Source organism: Aedes aegypti, chromosome 3 (assembly GCF_002204515.2).
Source record: "Aedes aegypti strain LVP_AGWG chromosome 3, AaegL5.0 Primary Assembly, whole genome shotgun sequence".
Taxonomy (NCBI): Eukaryota; Metazoa; Arthropoda; class Insecta; order Diptera; family Culicidae; genus Aedes; species Aedes aegypti.
Window position 1 is genome coordinate 397,022,165 of NC_035109.1, and position 19,908 is coordinate 397,042,072.

At 40.6% G+C, this 19,908-nt stretch overlaps 1 protein-coding gene across 6 annotated transcripts in view; it reads right to left on the reverse strand.

Annotated features, from left to right (window-relative positions):
• Positions 1–1,474: 1,474 nt before the first annotated feature.
• The window catches only part of LOC5567874 (microtubule-associated serine/threonine-protein kinase 3), a 55,341-nt gene continuing 36,907 nt past the window's right edge, over positions 1,475–19,908 (reverse strand). For 4 of the 6 annotated variants that reach the window (XM_021855002.1, XM_001651858.2, XM_021855003.1 and 1 more), the window contains 2 exons: positions 11,117–11,278; positions 1,475–11,038 (listed from right to left, as the gene is read on the reverse strand). In XM_021855002.1, the coding sequence (XP_021710694.1) occupies positions 4,939–10,917 (5,979 nt within the window). In that variant the 5' untranslated portion in view covers positions 10,918–11,038; positions 11,117–11,278 and the 3' untranslated portion in view covers positions 1,475–4,938. Of the gene's footprint in view, positions 11,039–11,116; positions 11,279–11,543; positions 11,829–19,908 lie in introns of those variants that run through there. The other 2 variants (XM_021855005.1, XM_021855004.1) reach the window with 2 other exon arrangements.

Genomic DNA, 19,908 nt, shown 5'->3' on the forward strand with positions numbered 1-19,908 from the left:
CCGGGAACATGATCACTGGGTATCGGTTCCGGTGGGACACTAAAGGGACATTTCCAGAATATCATGTACTGATAACTTTAGACGATGAAAAATTACATGGTTTCGCAATTAACCCAGGACGAGACTTGCGTGCTTCAAATTACTTGTTCTCAAAAACTAGTCAACCGAATTACATCCAACTTCATGGTTTTGCAAAACAAGTTCAATAGAAGAAATTTCAATGACTTATTGCTACATTGGCCACTTACTTGACTATTCCGGGGATGTGGTGCCCTCAGGGAAGTGGCCACTTTTAGAATAATTCACACCACCTAACTTCCGTAATGGTTTCAGAATCAATTCTTAAGTGGCTTGTTTCTTGAGGGCACCAAATCCTCGGAAAAAAGCTATGCAAAAAATATTTAAAATTCTACTATTGATCTTATTAGCAGAACAAAGAAGTTTGCTGTGTCGCAAAAAAGCTCTCAGAATCATTTCGAAAGTGGCAACATATCCCCCGAATAGTCCAGTATGTGGCCAATGCCGCCTGAAGCTATTGAAATGTCTTCTATAGAACTTGTTTTGCAAAACCATGAAATTTGATGTGTCGCAAGGAAGGTTTCAGAATTATTCAAAAAGTAATCACTTCCCTGGAGATGTTTCCTGGGTATCCTGGACAATTTGTATGCTCTCTAGATGGTTAGAATCAAACTGAAATTATGTTTGACCAATTTTAGATCAGCGAGAAAATCGAAAACAAAATATATGTGTCACATAATAGTCTTGTAGAACTATAGGCAGGCTTGATAGAAACTCCTCTGCGAGGCAAAGAGGAGGCGATTTTGCCGTTTTTCTGAGGAGAAAAAAATAAACTCAAAATTTTCAACACAGATCCTCAAGCGATTCGAGTGAGAGTGCAGAAAAATGCGAGGATTTTTTCAGACACTCTCTCTCTCTCGTTGCGATGCTCACCATCACTCACACTTCAAACGAACTCTCGAGTCTGCCGCCCGAACAGACAGTCCTCGGGGAGTTGTGAGAGCACCCTTTTTTGATGGAATTTAACTCGGTTTTTTTTTGTGCTGCATCTTCCTCGCTCATTTTTCGTTGCCTCGCTGCTTAGCATTTTTTGGCTCCCTCGCAAAGAGGCACTGGCAGCACGCTGCTCTAGAGTATGTCACCGAACTCTGATGATGTTGAGGAGCATTATCAAGCCTGACTATAGGAGAATCGTTCATCCCTTGCAAAGTTTCCAGGACTTCCAGAACCTGTTCTGGGGCCTCTGGACGTAATAATATTAATTTTATATTGTTTTTGATAAGGTTTCGGGCATTTTCCTCATTAGTTATATACCAAAATTTTCTAGGAACCCCAAAAACTTTGGAGTTTTTCTTAGCATAGTGATAAAGCCCGTGCTTACAAAGCAAAGCCATATTGAATTCCTTTCGTAAAGGAAGTTTCGAAGAATTCTACCATAAAAAAGTCAGACGCAATCTAATTTTCATAGTTCGTTTCGAACAGGGTACGATTTCAGTTTCTGGTTTATTAACATTTCATCACTATGTATCAATTACACTGCAGCAACATTGATAAGTGTTTTCTGTTTATGGTATTTGTATCTCTTCTTTTGCTTTCTCTTCAATCTTCGTCTTTTCATCTTCGCTAGCTATATGTTTTCTTTCTCTTGTCCTAACCCTTTCGTTTGACTATTGAACTATACTTTCTGCTCCAATTACACAACTATTATTCATGTTTATTTCTTCCGAGGGATGTACGCCTGACATTAACCAACTATCATTAATTCTTGTGATTCGATTTTCAATCGTAATCTCATCTTGTCTTAATTTCTAGCTCCACTCTCAACTTCCTCCTCGATACAAATTCGTTCGAATCTTTCGGTTCTCCTATCAAGAAAAAATCGTACACGATCACATCCAGAGCACAAACGGATTGCGGCTTGAAGAGCAAGTGACGAAAAAGAAACTAGGCAAATTTAATGATTTCGGCAAAATTATATGCCATTTCCAGCTTTTTAATTGAATACTTTTACATAATTTTGAAACGATGAACAGGAAAACGAACACTTATTTGCATAGAACTTAAGTGCGATGATGATGAATTACGCTTAGCCCAGTTTAAAGAGTTGGAGAACAATATTTCGTATTTCGTATCAACGGCGCGAAGGAGAACGGTTATGTTGCGGTATTGACTTGATTACAACTGTGCTAATTTATCTCCCGGTACGCATTTGCAATGTAATTAGTGTTTTATATCCCAAAGTCAGCAACAATCACGCTTCGTTTTTCGTTTTCGGCTTGGATGGCTTGCGTACCAATAGGAGTAATATCCTTTCTCTATATATTAACCTGTGAGTGTGTTACCAGTTTTCGGAGGAGCAATAACAATGATTACTAAATTTATGCTTCCCTAAAATTTGCATAATTCGCCTGCTTTTCAATCTACGCTCTACGAATGATGAATGTTTCTAACCTACACGCTCTTTGCTGCAGGCTTTCCCAATGTCTTCCTATGTTGTGTGTAGCAGGCGTTTTGCGGGGAAAATTTCTGCTGATATTTCTACGTGTTTGTATCTCTACGGTTTTATGTACGTTGTGACTTTATATGTGAATACTGTGGAAAGGATCTCATATCGCTTTTCGGTTTTCCTCAAGGTGAGGATGGGAGAGAGTTTCTATTTTTCTTGATTTCAAACTTGTATAGATTTATTATTGCTGTGTTAGGTTGTTTGCTGCTTTGCCACCGTTTGTTGCGGCATTCGGTGAAGCTAAAGAGTTTCTCTACTTCTGTCGATGGAAGGAAGGGTGATTTCATAGCGGAAACAGCTTTGTCTAGAAATGTGTCGGGAGTGTTTTGTGGTATGCATGATGTTTTCACCACGGAGTTTGGGTTAAAAATCAGGATGTTTTATGGTACTGTCTTATGTGTGGGATATCCAGATGAGCGAGCAACAACTAGGGATGAACTTTATGAGGAAACTGAATGCATTCTGATACATTAGATGGGAACGAGGTTTGAAGCAAAAATATAAATTTGCAACAAATTTGTCACTTCATTGACACTTTGACGAATCGTCAAAAAACGTTTCATGCGTAATGAGGAATTCTTTGGTTTTGCAAATTTAATCTATAGAGGAAAAATATGGCGGTTTTAAATCAATTTGTCCAATTTTTTGCACAGAAATCCATGGAAATTGATTTTGTTGAGCTAAATAATTCTAAAATGAGACATTCCTAAAGCAGCTGCGTATTTCTTAAAATGATCTTCAGACGGAAATTCTTATATTTTTATCTCTCTAGTTCCTCGAAAAGCCCAGCGAGAATATTTGGAAAACTTGGACTTTCTTCCATATAAAATGCCTTAACAAAACCTTTTAAATTCAGCAGGAATATCCGACAATAACTGCAGATGACCTTGAAGAAATTTCTAAAAAATTCCTTAAAGGAAACCTTTGAAAAAATTGAACAGAAAAGTATGGAAACCTCGGTAGAAACAGGAGTTTCTGAATGAATCCTCAGAAATACAAATGGAATAATTGTCGAAGCGATTATCTGAAATATTCCTGACGAATGGCTTTTGGAAGAATCCTTGCAGAAAAATCTATAAAAATTCCAGGAATAGCTACTGGATTGATTTCTAATGAAACCGCAGGAAAACATGAGAAATATTCTAATTTAAAAATAAATATGCTTTGATTTCCAATTTTCGCATTGCTTACATTGATTTTTAATCACATCTCGATTGATATAGCCTTTATTTCTGGATTCATCTGTTATATTTATACCCTACAATTCATTTAATTTTCAGTGTTTTGATTTTCGTTATGATAAATTTGCAAAAAACACCAACAAATTTATAAGAAAACCGATGCGTCGTTAAAATTAATTATTTGAGTGCTCTAATATTAACAGATTCAGTACACAATTGCTGATATTTCAGTTATGTGGTTGTTTGGTTACAAATTTCATTACATTTATAATGCAAGTAGCAATCGAATTTTAATTCCAGGATGACTGTTTTCCATCATGCATAGACGCAAAATTGTTCAACGAGAGAATAGAGTGTACAGGATGCAAATTAACCATCATGCAAGGTTTTAACGAACTTTCGGTTCAAAAACAGTTCCATCGAACCGCTCAAGAATGCATTTAGTTTCTACCATTTAAAAGTCCAAACCTAACAAAAAAGATGATAGCTGCAAGTCCAGTGTCGATCGTTCTGTTTCCCTTTCTTTTCCTCATCTGAAATGACTGTTTGTGTTATCAGTAGTTGCATTGTTCACACCTTACATAATTTAATTCAAAATATCACACAAGTTTAAATCCTTCCAATAGGTATTATTATTCTTCATATTCTGGTTTGTTGGCCTAACAGCTGTTTTTTTTACTTAATTCGAAATAGTTGCTTGATTGTTGATTGGTTCATCAAATTAAATAAAACATATAATCATTGAAACTTGCAGTACAACCTTACACGGTTTAAAATTCGGTGCTTCACTATACAAATTGCATTCGCTGCGCTAGCCAATCTAAACGTGCGATTTCTACGCGCGCTAGCCGCAACACTGATCACAGTTCTAAACTACGAATCGTTTGAATCTCAGAGCTTTCTGGATGTACGGCGGCGTGGCGGCGGGTTGGATGACCTCTACAACACACAGTATTCGCTAGCTAAACTCCCTAATTTCCTTCTTCTAGTATAAGTGCCAAAGTTGTTCACACGAGTGTGGAACTGGCCGACCTGTGCAATCCTGTCTTATTCTAGGGTTTCGTAAAATAAATAAACAAGTTTTCCTTGCGTTCATCGCAAATACTCTCAATTAACGAAATAAAGTACTAACAATTGTGAAAACAAAGTATAACTAAAGGAGCGTACGGTCTTTTTTCTGTGATTTTTTTTTCATAAGCAAGCAAGCTCCTATCTTATGCAAGTGGATTTATTTTAGGGTGCGTCCTCCTTTAAACTCATTTTATCGACCATATTGGTTAGTTGTTTAGTTTGTGACTGTTGCTGCTGTTGGGACAAATTGCTCGATTTTGCTGGACTGGTTCCACCGGTTGAAGACGTTGCTGAAGCTACCGGTAAGGATGTAGTCGTTGCTGTTGCTGGAGCCGATGTGCTAACCACTTTGCATGCCACCGTATTGGTAGTGGTATTGGAAGAGGCTGTTGGTGCTGCCGAAGTTACGGTTTGTTGCGATTGCACTGGTGCCGAAGCTCCGACCGGAACAGTCGCAACCGGAGTAACGTTCGACGGTGGTGTAGCTGTTGTGATGGTGGAATTTTGATTGGAACGCCATATTCCGGGTACCTGTCGGGGTGTCTTCAGAGGAGTATTGCAACATAGGGGCGATAGAACGCATTTGCTTTCGGCACTTCGAGGATGGAGTCGATCCGGTGATAGCGCCCTTCGGAGCAACGGAGAACTGGGCTCGGCTGTTTTGGCCCGTGGAAAGCCCTTCTTTGTGGGCGGTGTAGGCGAACCACTTATTGTAACAATTCCGGGAACCGGCTGTGGTGCCACGGTTGATGCATTCGGTAGGCCACCTGGACTGTACGATTGTGTAGTATTGGACGATCCCAGCGGATGTACAACCGGAAATGCTAGAGGGCTTGAAGACCTCGTTGGAGATGCCGGAAGCGGAGAGGGACTAGGAGTTCTGGCGAGTGGTGACAGTGGCATATGGTCAGCCGATTTCCTACGGTTGGGTCGTCCCGTGGCCGGAGTTGTGTGGAGACCTTTTGTGGTGGGACACGGTGACGAATGAAGCTTGTGTTTCAAAACATGCAATGTGGATGGCCGTTGATATAGCGGAGCTCCATCGTTGTAGGTTATCGTTCCCGTTGGGGTGCTTGGAGCAGAAGTGCTTGGCGATGACGATGGAGACGGTTGGTAGGCATTGATAGTATTCAACGGCGACAGACTTAATCGATTGACAGGCGATGCGGTTAGCGATGTCGAAGGCACCGGTTGGATAGCAGTCGGAATTGGACTTGCAGCAGCAACTAGATTGGGCTGACTTCCCTGGAATCTAGTGAACGACTGGAAGCTTCTACTGGGCGGAACGGACGTAGGTGATTGTATTCCAGCCACCATTTGTTGCATCTCCGCACTAGCTCTTTTGCTGCTTATTCTCCTAAATAGAGACGTCTTACGTTTCTTTTCGTTATCCTTCTTTTGCTTCCGTCGACTGTGGGTACTCTTCTTTGCGAACTTACTCTGCCATGGTTCGCGCTTACGGCCACCGCTTTGAATACTGGTATGTTCCAAAGGAGTAGCGCGTAGGCTAACTAATTCCGCTCCACTGAGCAATAATTGTAGCACCTGAGTGTGGTAGAGGCCTTGAACCGCTTCACCGTTAACATGCGTGATTAGATCGGCTGGTCTTAATCCGGCCTCGAATGCAGGACTTCCTTCGTCCACTGCCATTACCAGGTGGTGCATCGTATAGAAATCTGTATCTCCGTAGTAGACCCGAATCGTGTGTACGGTGAATCCGAAACCACGAGGTCCTCTTCGGATGATCAATGGTGGCTTAAGATTAGTGACTAGAGGGCTGAGTTCCCGACAGGGAGAAGTATCACGTGAGCTGGCTGTGCTCGAGCAGTTACCGGCGGAATGCATCGTGGAGGTTATGCCGGTACTGCAACCAGAAGAAGACGAAAGATTCGAAGCGGTCGTTGGAACGTTGTGTAGACCTCCGCCACTACCGCCAATGGTTGTTATTGCAGTAGATGAATCATCCGAAGATGTCATCAACGAGAGTCCCAATGCCGAAGCACTCTTTACGATATGTCGCGATTGATTCAAGTTGTTCAACGAACTGGATGGTGACGATGTGATCACCTGTGATGGCGTAGACGACGACGTTTCATGTCCACTTTGGTCGTCTTCAATCGATATCGAAAACTTGGGTAAAATTCCTCGACTGTGGACGATCTTTCGCTTTCGTTGAATCTGCGGGGAGACGTCATCGCTGTCCGTTTGCGACGATTCCGGCGTTGATAGCTGTTTGAGGGAGGAAAGTGGATAGAAATCACTGAAGCGTTTGTTGGTTTCCGGTGTTTCCGGAGTGGTAGGTACCGGCTGTTGAACATGCGGTCGTAGATTTAGATGGCTGATGAAATCTTCACGATCTGGTGTGGCCAGCTCTGGAAGGTATTCCAAGTCTGGCGTCGATGGCATCTTGTATTTCGATGGGTTGATGTTGAACTTCCGTAGTTCCGGTGTGATGATGAGCTTGCTGATGTCGTTTGGCTTGGGATGATTCACATCAAAACTATCCTCGAACAGTGATGGAAGCTGTTGCTTTTCTTTAGCAAGCGACGATGGAAGATTTGAGCCAGGAAGTGGAGAAGCCAATTGCTCTTGTGGCAGAGCTGTGTTAGGTGGATTAGTTGTTGCTGCTTGTTGCTTTCTGTACTGCGGTGAATACGAGCTGAACGATCCGAACAGAGGCGAATCTTCCATATCGTCTGTATCGTCACCGCAAATTTCATGGTTATAGCGATCAACCCGTGTATCGAAATAGCTGGTATCCTCTTCGTTATCCAACTGAGGAACGAATTCGGCTTTCTGTCGAAGCAGATTGTTCCAATCCAACCCAATGAAATAGTAATGCTCCTTTACTTCATGTGCACCACCCGTACCTAGGCGATCTCTTGGATTCTGCTGAAGTAGAGCTGTTATCAAATCTTTAGCTTCATCCTGTATCGGCCAATCATCGTTACTTGGCCATTCGATATCGTCGTTCACCGTGTGGGCAAACAGTTCTTCCGGAGTTTCTCCAAAAAATGGTACACAGCCAATCAAAAATTCATAGAGAATTATTCCCATGGACCACCAATCCACTGGTTTACCATATCCCTGTCTTAAGATCACTTCCGGTGCAATATACTCCGGAGTTCCAAAAACCTGTTTATCCGAAAACTGTCTAGTTTCGCTGTCCAGATATCCCTCATACAGATTTGTGGCTAGCGACATCAAACCCATTTTGGAGAGACCAAAATCCGTCAGCTTGATATGGCCCAACGCTGTGATCAGCAAATTATCCGGCTTCAAATCGCGGTGCACAATTCCATAGCTGTGCAAATACTCCACCGCCAGCACCGTTTCAGCAAAATAGAATCGTGCCATATCGCATGGTAGCGGACCGAGGTTCTTCAGCAGTGTTGCACAATCGCCGCCCTCCACGTATTCCATCACTAAACACAGATGCTTTTTGGTTTCGAACGAACAGTACATGCTGACCACGAACGGGTTATCCGCAAAACTTAGAATATCCCGCTCGGCAAACACCTGCTCAACCTGGTTGCGCAACATCAAACTGTTCTTGTTGATTTTCTTCATGGCAAATCTTTGCCGGGTTTGCTTGTGCTTCACCAAATACACCGCTCCGTAGGCTCCATTTGAAATCAACTTGAGCATATCGTAGTCCTTTTCGCTAGGGACGGCATTAGTTGTTCGCCCCTTGAAGCTTTTATTGGCTCCAGGCGTTGAACCCGTACTGTTATTAGTGATTCCCGTCGTCTGGTTGTTGTTTAGCGTGTTGATGCTATTGTTCAACGAGCCTGATCCTTTGGGAGTGGAACACGTCATGGATCCACTTAGGCTCAGATCCCCTCTTCCGCTAAACGATTGATTCGGTGAAAATGAATTGTTGTTATCCGATGAATCACAGTTGGTGTTGATGGACGAATTCAACGATGCCTGTTCGATGAGCTCTTCTTGCAGTTCTGCAATTGGGTCCCGGTTAAGACCCAACTTCTGGATGATATATTGGGGGATGTCTGCTTTGATACCTTGCGTGACTTTTGCTTGACCTTCGGCTACCTCCAGCAGGCGGTAGAACTCTTCCGGATCGAATTCCAAGCATTCCAGAAGACGTGCCGGACGAGAGATGATAAGCAACAGTTTCTTGATTACAGCGGTGATTTCGGGGGCAGCTTCCGGGGATTTTTCTTTAGTTTCCAGCAACAGACGTTCCAGGTTCTCGCTCATTTCGTAGAAATACCGAGAAGTGATCAGTTTGGCGTGGGATTTGTGCAGACAATCACGTGCCATTTCCAGAACTTGGTGGTGAACAAAGCGTACGATGGGCTGGGAAATACGAGCGCTGTCATTGATGATATTTTTGTTCTCGTTGATAAAGTGCGACAGTCGTTCTTCCATCTGCTGGGTGGCTTTGGGGAAACGTTCCTTGTAGAAGGTGTTCATGAGAGATATCTCATTGTCCGTTATGGGAGAATGCGAAGGACTACTCAAGCTGCGCGATCGAGGGCGATGGATTGGAGAACGGCATCCGCAAAAGTTGTTGAGCTCATCCTTACAGCTGCCGGAGGACTTGACAGAGTGGGGACTGTTGCAATGCGTGGCATGAGATTGCAAACTGAGCGGCTGTTGGGTCGAATGTTGGTATTGCGGAGCCAGAGGAGACACAGGAGGATTGAATCCGGAACCGCTATGTTGATGTGGATGATGGTGATGAAGATGGTGGAACCCATGGTGGTGATGTAGATTGCGCCCTTCCATGCTGGGATTGCTATCGTTGCTGGAAAAGTGTAGTGACAACATTTGCAGATCATCATTCGTCGGAACCGGGGGAAACTGATGAAGTCTTTCTTGACTGGAGCATTGTGAGGAGATGTTTGAACTTCCGGGTGTTGTTACGTATCCAGAGCTAGGCAACGAAGCTACGGACCATCGACGACTATCGCTGTTCTTGTTGGTGATTCTTTTAATCGGAACAAACGGGAAATGGATCATGCTGGGCGAGTTGATCCGAGGGCTATCGATAGGGCTAGCAGGAATGGGCGAGTGAGATCGAGGGGAAATATTGGCCACGAAGCTTAGGCGATGACGGGCTACTGCTCCACTACGAGCGGCAGACGAAGAAGTCGAACGCCGCTGACTGAATCCACCTTCCTTAGAGGTTATCGACAGTGTAGGAGCCGAGTTTCCAAGTGTTGAGTTGCGAACTCGAACAAGGTTCGAAATGTCGCTGCCACTGCCGGAATATCGTAGCGAATGGGAGTGTTGTGGTTTGTAGGATGATTTGCGATAAGACGCCGACTTTTGCAAATTAGTTCCAGATGAAGGACGTAACACAACGGGAGCCGTTGTAGCAGTTGGTGACGGTGCTGCTGTTGTAATTACCGGAGTTGGTAGCTGATTATTGGGTTGAGCTGATAGAGGGGGGACTGGAGAAGGTTTTACACTTGCTGCAGGTTGAGACGGAGCGGTGGCTGGAACAGACGATGACTTCAGAAGAGTTGGTTTTGGTGTTTCTTCGGGTTTCACAGTCGCCTGCTGGTGCATCTTTTTCAAGCTTCCTTTGGATGGGCTACCGGATGGTTTGAGTTCCGCTTCTTGGAGCTGTTTAGGGCTACTACTGTGCGGCGGCTTGGATGCCGATACAACTGCCGGACTAGATATAGGCTTTGTTGATATTGATGACACTGTAGTCGTTGCTGCCGATGGTAGCGTTTTGATTTCTTCCTTTTTTACTGTGAACGGTTTGGCCGAAACGCTTGGAATGCTTTTAGTTTTGATGTCACCTTCCTTTGGGGCGGTAGCTGAAGATTTTAAATCCTCTTTTTTCAATTTGTGATCATCCTTCTTTTCAACATTTCCGGGAGCGACCTTTTTTCCCAGCTCAGGGTCATCAAAGTTCAGCGCACGAACCGTCGATGATGGTTTCGGTCGTTCCTTTCCCGCGAAAGTATCAATCTCAGCACACTTTTGAACCTTCGGAGCACCTTTACTACCATCATCACCGCCACCCCCAGTGCTTTGCTTAGACGTTACAATCGTTGACCCCATTGTTGCAGTTGCAACTGAGCCACTAGTAGTAGGAGCAACAACGGCTGTGGACACTACCGGTTTACTGCTGCTACTGGCAGCAGTTGACCTTTGACTCATTTTGGCAACGAATGTTACTCGATTTGCTGGACGATTCACCTCTCGAGACTTAGTCGGGTTACTTGTGATGATACGCGAGAGTGTTGCACACTCAGTCGCGATTTAGATGTTATCAAAATATCTGAAGCGAATACATTTGGAACAACGTTTACGAATTTGTTGTGAAATTATTATATTAAAGTCCTCGACAGTCACTTACCTGCAATATGATAACACCATTCTGGGTCTGTTTTGTGTGACTTGCTTGCTGTCGATCTCCGGTTTGCAGTCAATCGTTAGCGAGCTGCATCGAGCACAAATGCTCTCTCACTAGTGTTGAGGTTCCGTGCGGAACTGGTGAAGGTAACTTAGACCTTCATTTCTGCAATAGGCGAGAAAGAGAAGGGAAAACACTATGAGAAACTTCCTTATCAAACACGTTCTGTGGAAACATCGATAAGCTGATGTGCAGTTGGGAAAGATTTTCATATGTGCCAGAATGAAGAGCAATAATGATTCTTGCGAGGTATATCTGTCTTTCTACCCGTTTTGTTTAGTTTTGAATTTTTCAGACATGAAACACATGGCAGCTCGTCGAGTGAGGGATGTAAGTAGGTAGCATGCAATAATCGATCTGTTCTGTTTACTCGTCTATTTTCCGTGAACCGAAATTCCGAAGTTACACCGCTTACATACAGGCTAGGTTCCAACTAATGGTCAGCCCCATTCTTGTTGTTAATGTTTCGCTTTCTGCAACAATAAACAACACTGACTGACTCATTCAATATTTTTTTCGGACTCTTCTTGAGCACAAACATCGAGTGTATTTCCCTTTTAACAGCAGCCAGCCGAAACGCATCTCATTTGCTGCGGTCCGGTTGATGATGGGTTTTATTTTTCCTCTTTTACTACGTCTGGTACCCTGCAATGAGTCACAAGCCGCAGCGCCACCAGTGGTAGTAGGTAGTGACCACGCGTTAGTTTGGACGGGTCTGACAAAACTACCTCGACGATGTTAAGTCACAACTCATCTCAGTCAGAGTGCATATGTCTACCCGACTGTTGTTTCGTTGTTGATAGGTTTTACCGTGAGCAAGAAAAATTCATATGCGTCATTGCAGTTGCAGTTGGCCTTTATGCATTTTCATTTGAAATCGATTATTATCGCTTTGCTCAGAGGAAGCTATCTTAGAATGATATTATATCTACATTTTGATGTCATATGGTGTGACTCAATAGCTTCATTATCATTGCAGGAATTTATTATCATCTTTATCCATAGGGCCACGATGAATCAATCTTTTATATAAGATCTTGAATGGATGGAGCAAACAAAATAAAATAATTATTGTATAATTCTTCATGGATTAATGGACTTAGTCAGGGAAGATCCTTAAATAGTATGTTACGTCGAAAAAGCTGTGAAACCAAATGAGATTACATGAAACATATTCAATGTAAACTGAGCAACTCTGAAGGAGCACCTGAACGTAATACAACAGTGTTGAAAGACACAAATTTCAATCAATGAGCTCTCCCGCGAGAGCAAACTCATTAGAAATCTGCTTCGCAAATCTCACGCTTGAGATTTTCAAGTAAAATCACTCAAGTCGTCAAAAATGTTTCAGTCATAAGACCCATCAAAAACCATAATGTATGTCAAAAAGGATTAATATCCAAATCAAACAAGATTATTATAATTCCACCAGACCAACATGAAATGATGGCTTAGTACGAGAAATCTATGGAAAGAGGGAATAAATCAAACAGATGAGTCAATCCATCCACGATTTCTTGACAACTTACACTGAAAAAAATCTACACGTCAAGGTTATGTCTAGAGTCGCAAGCTCACTTGAATGTTTTTTTCACAAACAAGTGAGCCAGCAACAAGCAGAGCGCAAATCCATAATTTGGGAATCCCGGGATTAGAATATTCCATTTTATTCAAAGCTGACAACTAGGAAAATCTGTTAGTTGAATTCGGGTCTTCCCCTTAACCATACATTATATTTGATGCTGGAAGTAATGCATTGGTTTTATGGAAAGGTAGAATGAACTCTTCTTATTTCGGACATCTTCACTGGTAAAATAATAATCGAATCCGCGAATTTTCCTCTTTCAGCTTCAGAATTTGCTTCTTCTTTTTGGAAACATGATGGTGAAAGTCGTTCGACCCGAGGTCCAGCCGTAATTTAGTTCGCTATGGGTTGATCACAGACAATTTAGAAATTTTGAACACGGAAATCAACAGCAAAACTCATCGATTTCATCAGAACAAGCTATTTGCGCAAAACAATGAATCGAACAATTTAAACATGATGATCTTGACACAAGATAACCATAAATAAAACACCCTGAATCCGTGTTGGGTGATGATCTATGCACCCATAGGTTGACGCACACAAATCTGAACGGGAAACTTTCTGAAACTTATGTGGAAAAATTGTGGAATCTTTGTTGTCGGTTGTTGAATTAGTCCATAAAGCATAACGAATGAATTGAATGTGTAACACTGACGAAGTTTGCAAGAAAATCATAACAAATTGATATGGACGTTCTGATCGATCCACGATTTTAAACACACAGATCAAACGTGTGGATTTTTATCAGTGTTTGCATGAAAAATCTCAATCGTGAGTTATGAGAGTTTGAGTTTTTCACAACACTGAATTCCATGGAAAAATCATAAGAATTCCTGAACCGTTTCTTGATATCTGAAAAAAAAAAAATATCATTAAGACTTGTGGAATAGTCGCATGATAGTCTCTGAAGGTTTCTCTGGATCCTCTAGAATTTCGCACCAGGATTCATTGTAAATAGACGAAGCAGAGGCGCATCCACGTTCAAAACCATGGGTAGGACAAACGTTGGCATTTTTTGTGCACAGTGAAGCGAAAACAATTTTAACCCTGGAAATTGAATGTTACTATATTTGAGGGGCTCAAACACAAAGTAAGTGACATTTTTAATCGATTTTTAGTTGAGATGAGTTGAGTTGAGGTAATTCTACTGCTTCCAACCGTTCTACCGATATTTTCAGGTGGCTTTCCCGCTCAACATGATTCTTAGAAGACTGCCTTTTTTGTTGGCTCCCATACAATTTGTATAGAATGAAAAAAAAAACAAAACTATGTCACTGACACCTGTGCTTGTAATTCCTCATTTTCATACCAGTCTTTACCACAAGACTAAGAAAGCTTTTTTTGGCGGGCTGGTAGCGATTGAGTGAAATTGAAGGACACTTAACAGAAAAAAAACCTAAAAGGAATCAAAAAGAGGCACAACGGATTAAACAGGAACCAAGAAAACATAATGAAATCTAATAGGAGCCAGGAGTTTGACCGTCTAAGATCAAAGACTTTTTTTTAATTGAGAATAGCTTGTGAAACTACAACAAGTATGTGCTTTTTCATGATTTTTTCATAGGAATTTCATTAGATATTTATTCAGGTATTTGCCCAAATATTAAAAAATTTGCTCCGGAAATTTCTAAAGGAGCTCGTTTAGTGATTATTTATCCAGAAATTTCTCTACGAATTGTCTTAGGGAATTTCTCCAAGCATATTATTTAGGATACCTCAAGAGTTCTACCTGGATTTTAGAACAGAAATGTAATTTCTTTAAAGATTGTTTCTGAAATTATCTGAAAACCTTCAAAAATTTTTCGACTGGTCATAACTCCTCCAAGATTTTCTCCAGTGATTCATTCATCGACTTCCATGGTACATCCTCCAAGATTCCCGGTTAAAACGTCTTCTAAAATTCAATCAATAACTACTCCAAAAATTTATAGGTATTGAGTTTTTTTTTCAGAAATTCGTCCAGGAATGTCTCCAGGGAATGGCCAAGAATTTTTTTTTTGAAAATATAAATCCGTGAGGTATTTCTAAACAAAATCCTAGAGAAACCTCTGATAAGGGTATGTCACCCTTAATGAACAAGGATCTCTTTAATAACTCCTGTACTCTTGAGGAAGTTTGAGGAGATTTCTTAAATAATTTGTCAAGATAAACGAAAAAATCAATCGAATCTCGGGATAGCATTCCGCAGGATTTTCTAAAGAAATTTTTCGAATAATATTGGACAGAAGCTCTATAGAAATTTGTGGAATGAACGAAGGAATTATATGAAAAATTGCTATAGTATAAACTGGTAAAAAAAATTAAATAAACTTTTGAAGATTGCATGGGATTTTTTTTGAGAAACTTTTTAAGAAATGTTTGGTAAAACAGCAGGAGTAATACTAGAAAAAAAAAATTTGTTCGAAGACCCCTCAAGGAATTTTGGATTTTAGGGAGGAAACGTGGATAAATTCCCTAAAGAATTCACATGAACAAACGGAGAAATTATTGCAGGGTTTCTTGAAAAATTAAAAAAAAAAACTTCTGGATTCTATTCTTCTTTTTCTATTCTGGTTTCAAACACTCTAGAATAATCCTAGCTTCTCGGGGAATCTGAGACGAAATTCTCTGATAGTTTTTTTGAAGCCTATACAATTTTTCACCAGGATTCAATACAAAGAGAATAAGCGAAAAGAGAGACTTTAGAATCTATGTTGGCATAAATAAATACTCTAAAGACCTTCGAATAAAAGTAGAGACTTTTAGAGACTTGCATAATGCGACCATGTTTTTGAAAAGAAACCTACTACCAGTCCTATCTTTAGGATCTTTCATTGGATCCACTTTTGTAATCAATTTTATTAAACAAATTTGACAAAATATACCGAACTGCTTGCCTTTACAATCACTGAGGTTGTTCTTATTTTCTAATTTATTTCTAAATAACAAATGGATGAACAGCAAAAATTCTGAAAATTTTATAGTGTATTTTCCTTTGCACCGAAGTGACCCGGTTAATCGCAAAAGTATTCAGGAGAAATTTGCTTGAAAAATGTTTCATCAAATATTCCGCCGGAATTTCTTAAACAATTCCACAGAAAAAATCTTTCAAATAACCGTCATTATCTGCTCTAAATATTTTTATAAATGATTCCGCAAAATATCAGTGGGAATTAAATCATACATTTTTTAAGGGATTAACTAAGAACTAACCAGGAATACTGACGGTAATTTGTCGCAGAACATATACAATATGGCCCATAAAAAATGCGAAAATTGTTTTAACGTGAATCTAGCATCCACAAGATTTTTATTGTTTCTGGGTGTGAATGTAAGTTTTGATTACTGTTGTATAATCTGTCCAATAAAAGTTAAAAACAGCGTCTGATTGTCGTATACTCTGGTGATAAACTTTCCACCTTAAAAATTCACACTTTATCGTTAGAATGATTAGTTGGTTTGGTATCAAAGGATGGAGGAGTTCTTAGAGAACGTGTTTTTGTAAGGGTCATAGTTTTGAGAGCATTTGCGTCTTATGGGTTTGATATGTTTTTATTTTTTGTTAAAGTCTATGACAGTTTTTTAAGGAGGAAATTTGTTACTCCGATTAGAGACAACTTCTATCAATACTAGCTCATAGGTTTTGAGAAAAACAGAGCCGCTTATTACACTTATATGAAGATTCAACCACGGCTTTCCAAAATAATCCGTTTTTTTTTAAAATATGTTTAAGTTTCCAATAATCCAGTTATGAGCCCAATCTATCATTTGATATGGGCGAATGCTGGAGACAAGGTCTGTGAAGAATCTCACCCCATCGATGATGTTTTAGAAGCTTTCATCACAAAAATATTGAGCTCGAAGACCGCATGATGAAATTCTTCTTCCAATTCTTTTCTAGTAAGGTGAAAGTAACAGATAAAAATCATATCCAAAGCGAAAAACTGAGTCTAAACAGATTAAACAATACAAATAATAAATAACATTTTTTTTCCTTTCTTTATTATTAAGACTTTCAGCCCTAGGCTGGTTCATCTTATTTATATAGCATTTATGTTTTATTCACATTTTCCTTATAAAAACTACCATAAAACATAATATGACGAAGTTCGCATTTTACAGTTTTTTTCTTTATACTTATTTGAAAGGCACTCTGTGCTCGTGGCCGGAATCATAGTTAATCTGTATCTTCTTTACCGATACAGATCTATTTTCAACCAATCTATATTTACATCTACTTTCACTCTCTCACACTCTCTCTACTTTTGCTCTCACACCGAGTAGGTAGGAGAGTGCTCTGCTGTTAGTCCAATCAAATTCCATAAAAGCCATAATCCATTGTTATTGCGGGGGTTCGTTTTGCCGTGTTCCTGAGTCTTTTGAGACTAGCTGCCTGCGAAGAGGGTCAGTTTGTCTCAGTCATCATCTGATACTGACGGAGGATGGATGTGCTCCCCAAAGCACGGTCCTCCGTGCGGCGTCTTCTGATGGCTGGACGGGTATTTTGTGGAGGGGCTGGGAATCGAACCCATGACCTTCCGCTTATGAAGCGAAAGCGTAACATCAAGGCTACGGACCCCCCTAATATTACAGTTAGTTTCCCAGGATATTCAGTATAGATATTCTCAATCGTTTTTTTTCCCGAGCCCGAACTTTTGGGGGTCATGTACAAACCATGTCACACTTCATTAGGCATTAGAATACAATGTTCTCCATCCTCGATAAGTTATTATTATTATCTTTATTAACGAGGTTTGCAGCCCGTGGCTGGCTTCTCTCTGAGAAAACCATAAGGCGGTATCCACAAATTACGTAACGCTCGAGGGAGAGGGAGGAGGGGAGGCGGGTTGGGCTCAAGCGTTATGACTCATACAAAAATTTGAAATTTTTCTTACAAAAAGCGTAACGGAGGGGGGTCAAACATTCCCAATTTTAGCGTTACGTAAAAAATGGACGCTACCTAAGAATAAGTACAACGATGATCGAGTTTGTATAAATGATGAGACAGTTGTCAGACTACAAATAATTTACTTTATTTTCAACCTTTTCGCTGATCTTTTTTTTTTGTTGAATCGCCACTGGACGAAGGCAATAAAGTGACTTTAGAGACCATTTTGATAAAATATAGATTCTAGAGACCTTATATCAAAAATAGACTCTCTAGAGACTTGCATTAAAATAGAGAAACAATTTTAAAAACAGACCTGCTTACCTGAGAAATTTACTAATTTTTTGGCTCTTTTCTACAAAGTTTATTATTTTTGTAGAAAAAGCGAAAAAAAGTAAAAAAATTGAATGTTCTCAACCAATGCCTTTACTAACTTGGTAGCATTAAGTATTGCTTCATTGTCTAAACATGTTTTATATTGAATAAATGAAAACGCCAAAAAAAGGGCTAAACATCGCAAGTAGCGCAGCAGAAGTTTTTTGTATTGAAAAGATTTTGTGCCACAAGAAGAACATTGATTTTGCCCGAAATTACCTAAGAATTCTAGGTTTTTTCCAGGTTGAATAAAATTCTCTGATTTTTCCAGGGTTATCCAGGTAGTAGATACCTTGGACTCAGGAAACAATATAGAAGAAGTTGGAACAGCCACCGTTCAGCTGGATCAGAATCGTTCAAGTCGGCTCACAAGGCTTACAAGAAGGTTTTCCAGTTTGAGTGAAGTCAGTGGGCTGAACGAGATCCTTGCAAAATCTAAGCATTTCCAAGTGAACGAAATGCGATTACATAATGGTGACTTTACTTCTTCTGATGAAGAAGTTGTAAAAAGTTGTTTCCCCGTATGTGTGGACATAGCATCTACGGGTGAACCAAATGTCTTTTTATGTAGTTACGAGTCTCTGGCTTCGACTAGCAGTATCGTAAGCTTTGCTCTTTTCAAATCTCCAGGAGCAGATGGAATTTAACCTGTACTGCTTCTGATTGAAATTGAGTTTATCAAACATATTTTGAAAAAGCTACTTGTAAACAGTTTTACTACCGGGGCCTGGCATGATATAAGTAATGCTTATCCGTGCATCATTTGAAGAAGCGAAGAGTTTTAGACCAATCAGTCTGAAATGCCTGGAATGCATTATCGATCATCAAATCCGTGATGTTTATTTTGCAAACATGTCTTTTTTAGAAAAATTGTATACGATATCGAGAGAGCATTCGCTCAGGAGCAATCCTGCTTGGGTGTCTTTCGATGACATATTGTAAGCTGCACGCAACCATGGCTGCCTATGCTAATTTCCAATTGGATGTACCAAATTTTCAAAAACCGACATCTCTTCTCGACACTGCGTCAAGCTACGATTCGAAAATTGAATGTTTGCGCGGATTTTTAGCTTTCTGCTAGTGCACAAAGCTAAGTTGGCTTAGCTATGACATTACTATGTCCAAAGAGCAGCTAAAATACGACTTAAGGACAATAGACAATGTCGAAATAAATATATGAAATGAAAAAAAAAACATCTGTGCTTTGCTACCTACTTTGAGTTTTGTGCCTTCAAAGTTTTGATACATTATAGGCTTTGGATTACAAGCCGTCTCACAATAACAAGGAGCAAGAACGATAATTTTGGGGTGAAGGGGTGAACGTAATCCTACAGGGTCGCACACCGTTTTGTCTATTCGCACAGCATCCTATGTTATTGGTATTTTATTCGCAGTACCATTTTGCTGGACGAACACGGTTTGACGCTCAGAGCTTATGGGCATTGCATTGTATTTCTGTGGGTCAACTTTAGCAAAACAGAGGCGAGCGAAAAACAAGATCAAGTAAATCGCCACTTCCTCCAGTTACGTGTGACTTTGACAAGGCTACCATGGGTGTACACAACGGCGACGAGTGCTACTTTAAAGTCGAGCTACCGCACCGCCAGGTTGCTCTGATGAATATGTAATTTATTCCTCACTAGCGTAGCGTAGTATGCGTTGCCTTATTTTGTTGTTTTTGTTCGATTCTTACTTGGATTAGTGCTCGCCTTAACCCTAGGCAGGCCAACAGTCAGTATGGCTACGAGACGGCTTGTCCAGCGCGCGCACCGTGCGTCGCTTTTGCCATTTTTGGCGATGCATAATCCTACGTAAGCCGCGTCGCGCATTATACCACTCTGGTGCCCCCGACAAAATACGCGGGGTCAATGCATCCGGTGGCGGCAGGCGGATGATCCTAATAAT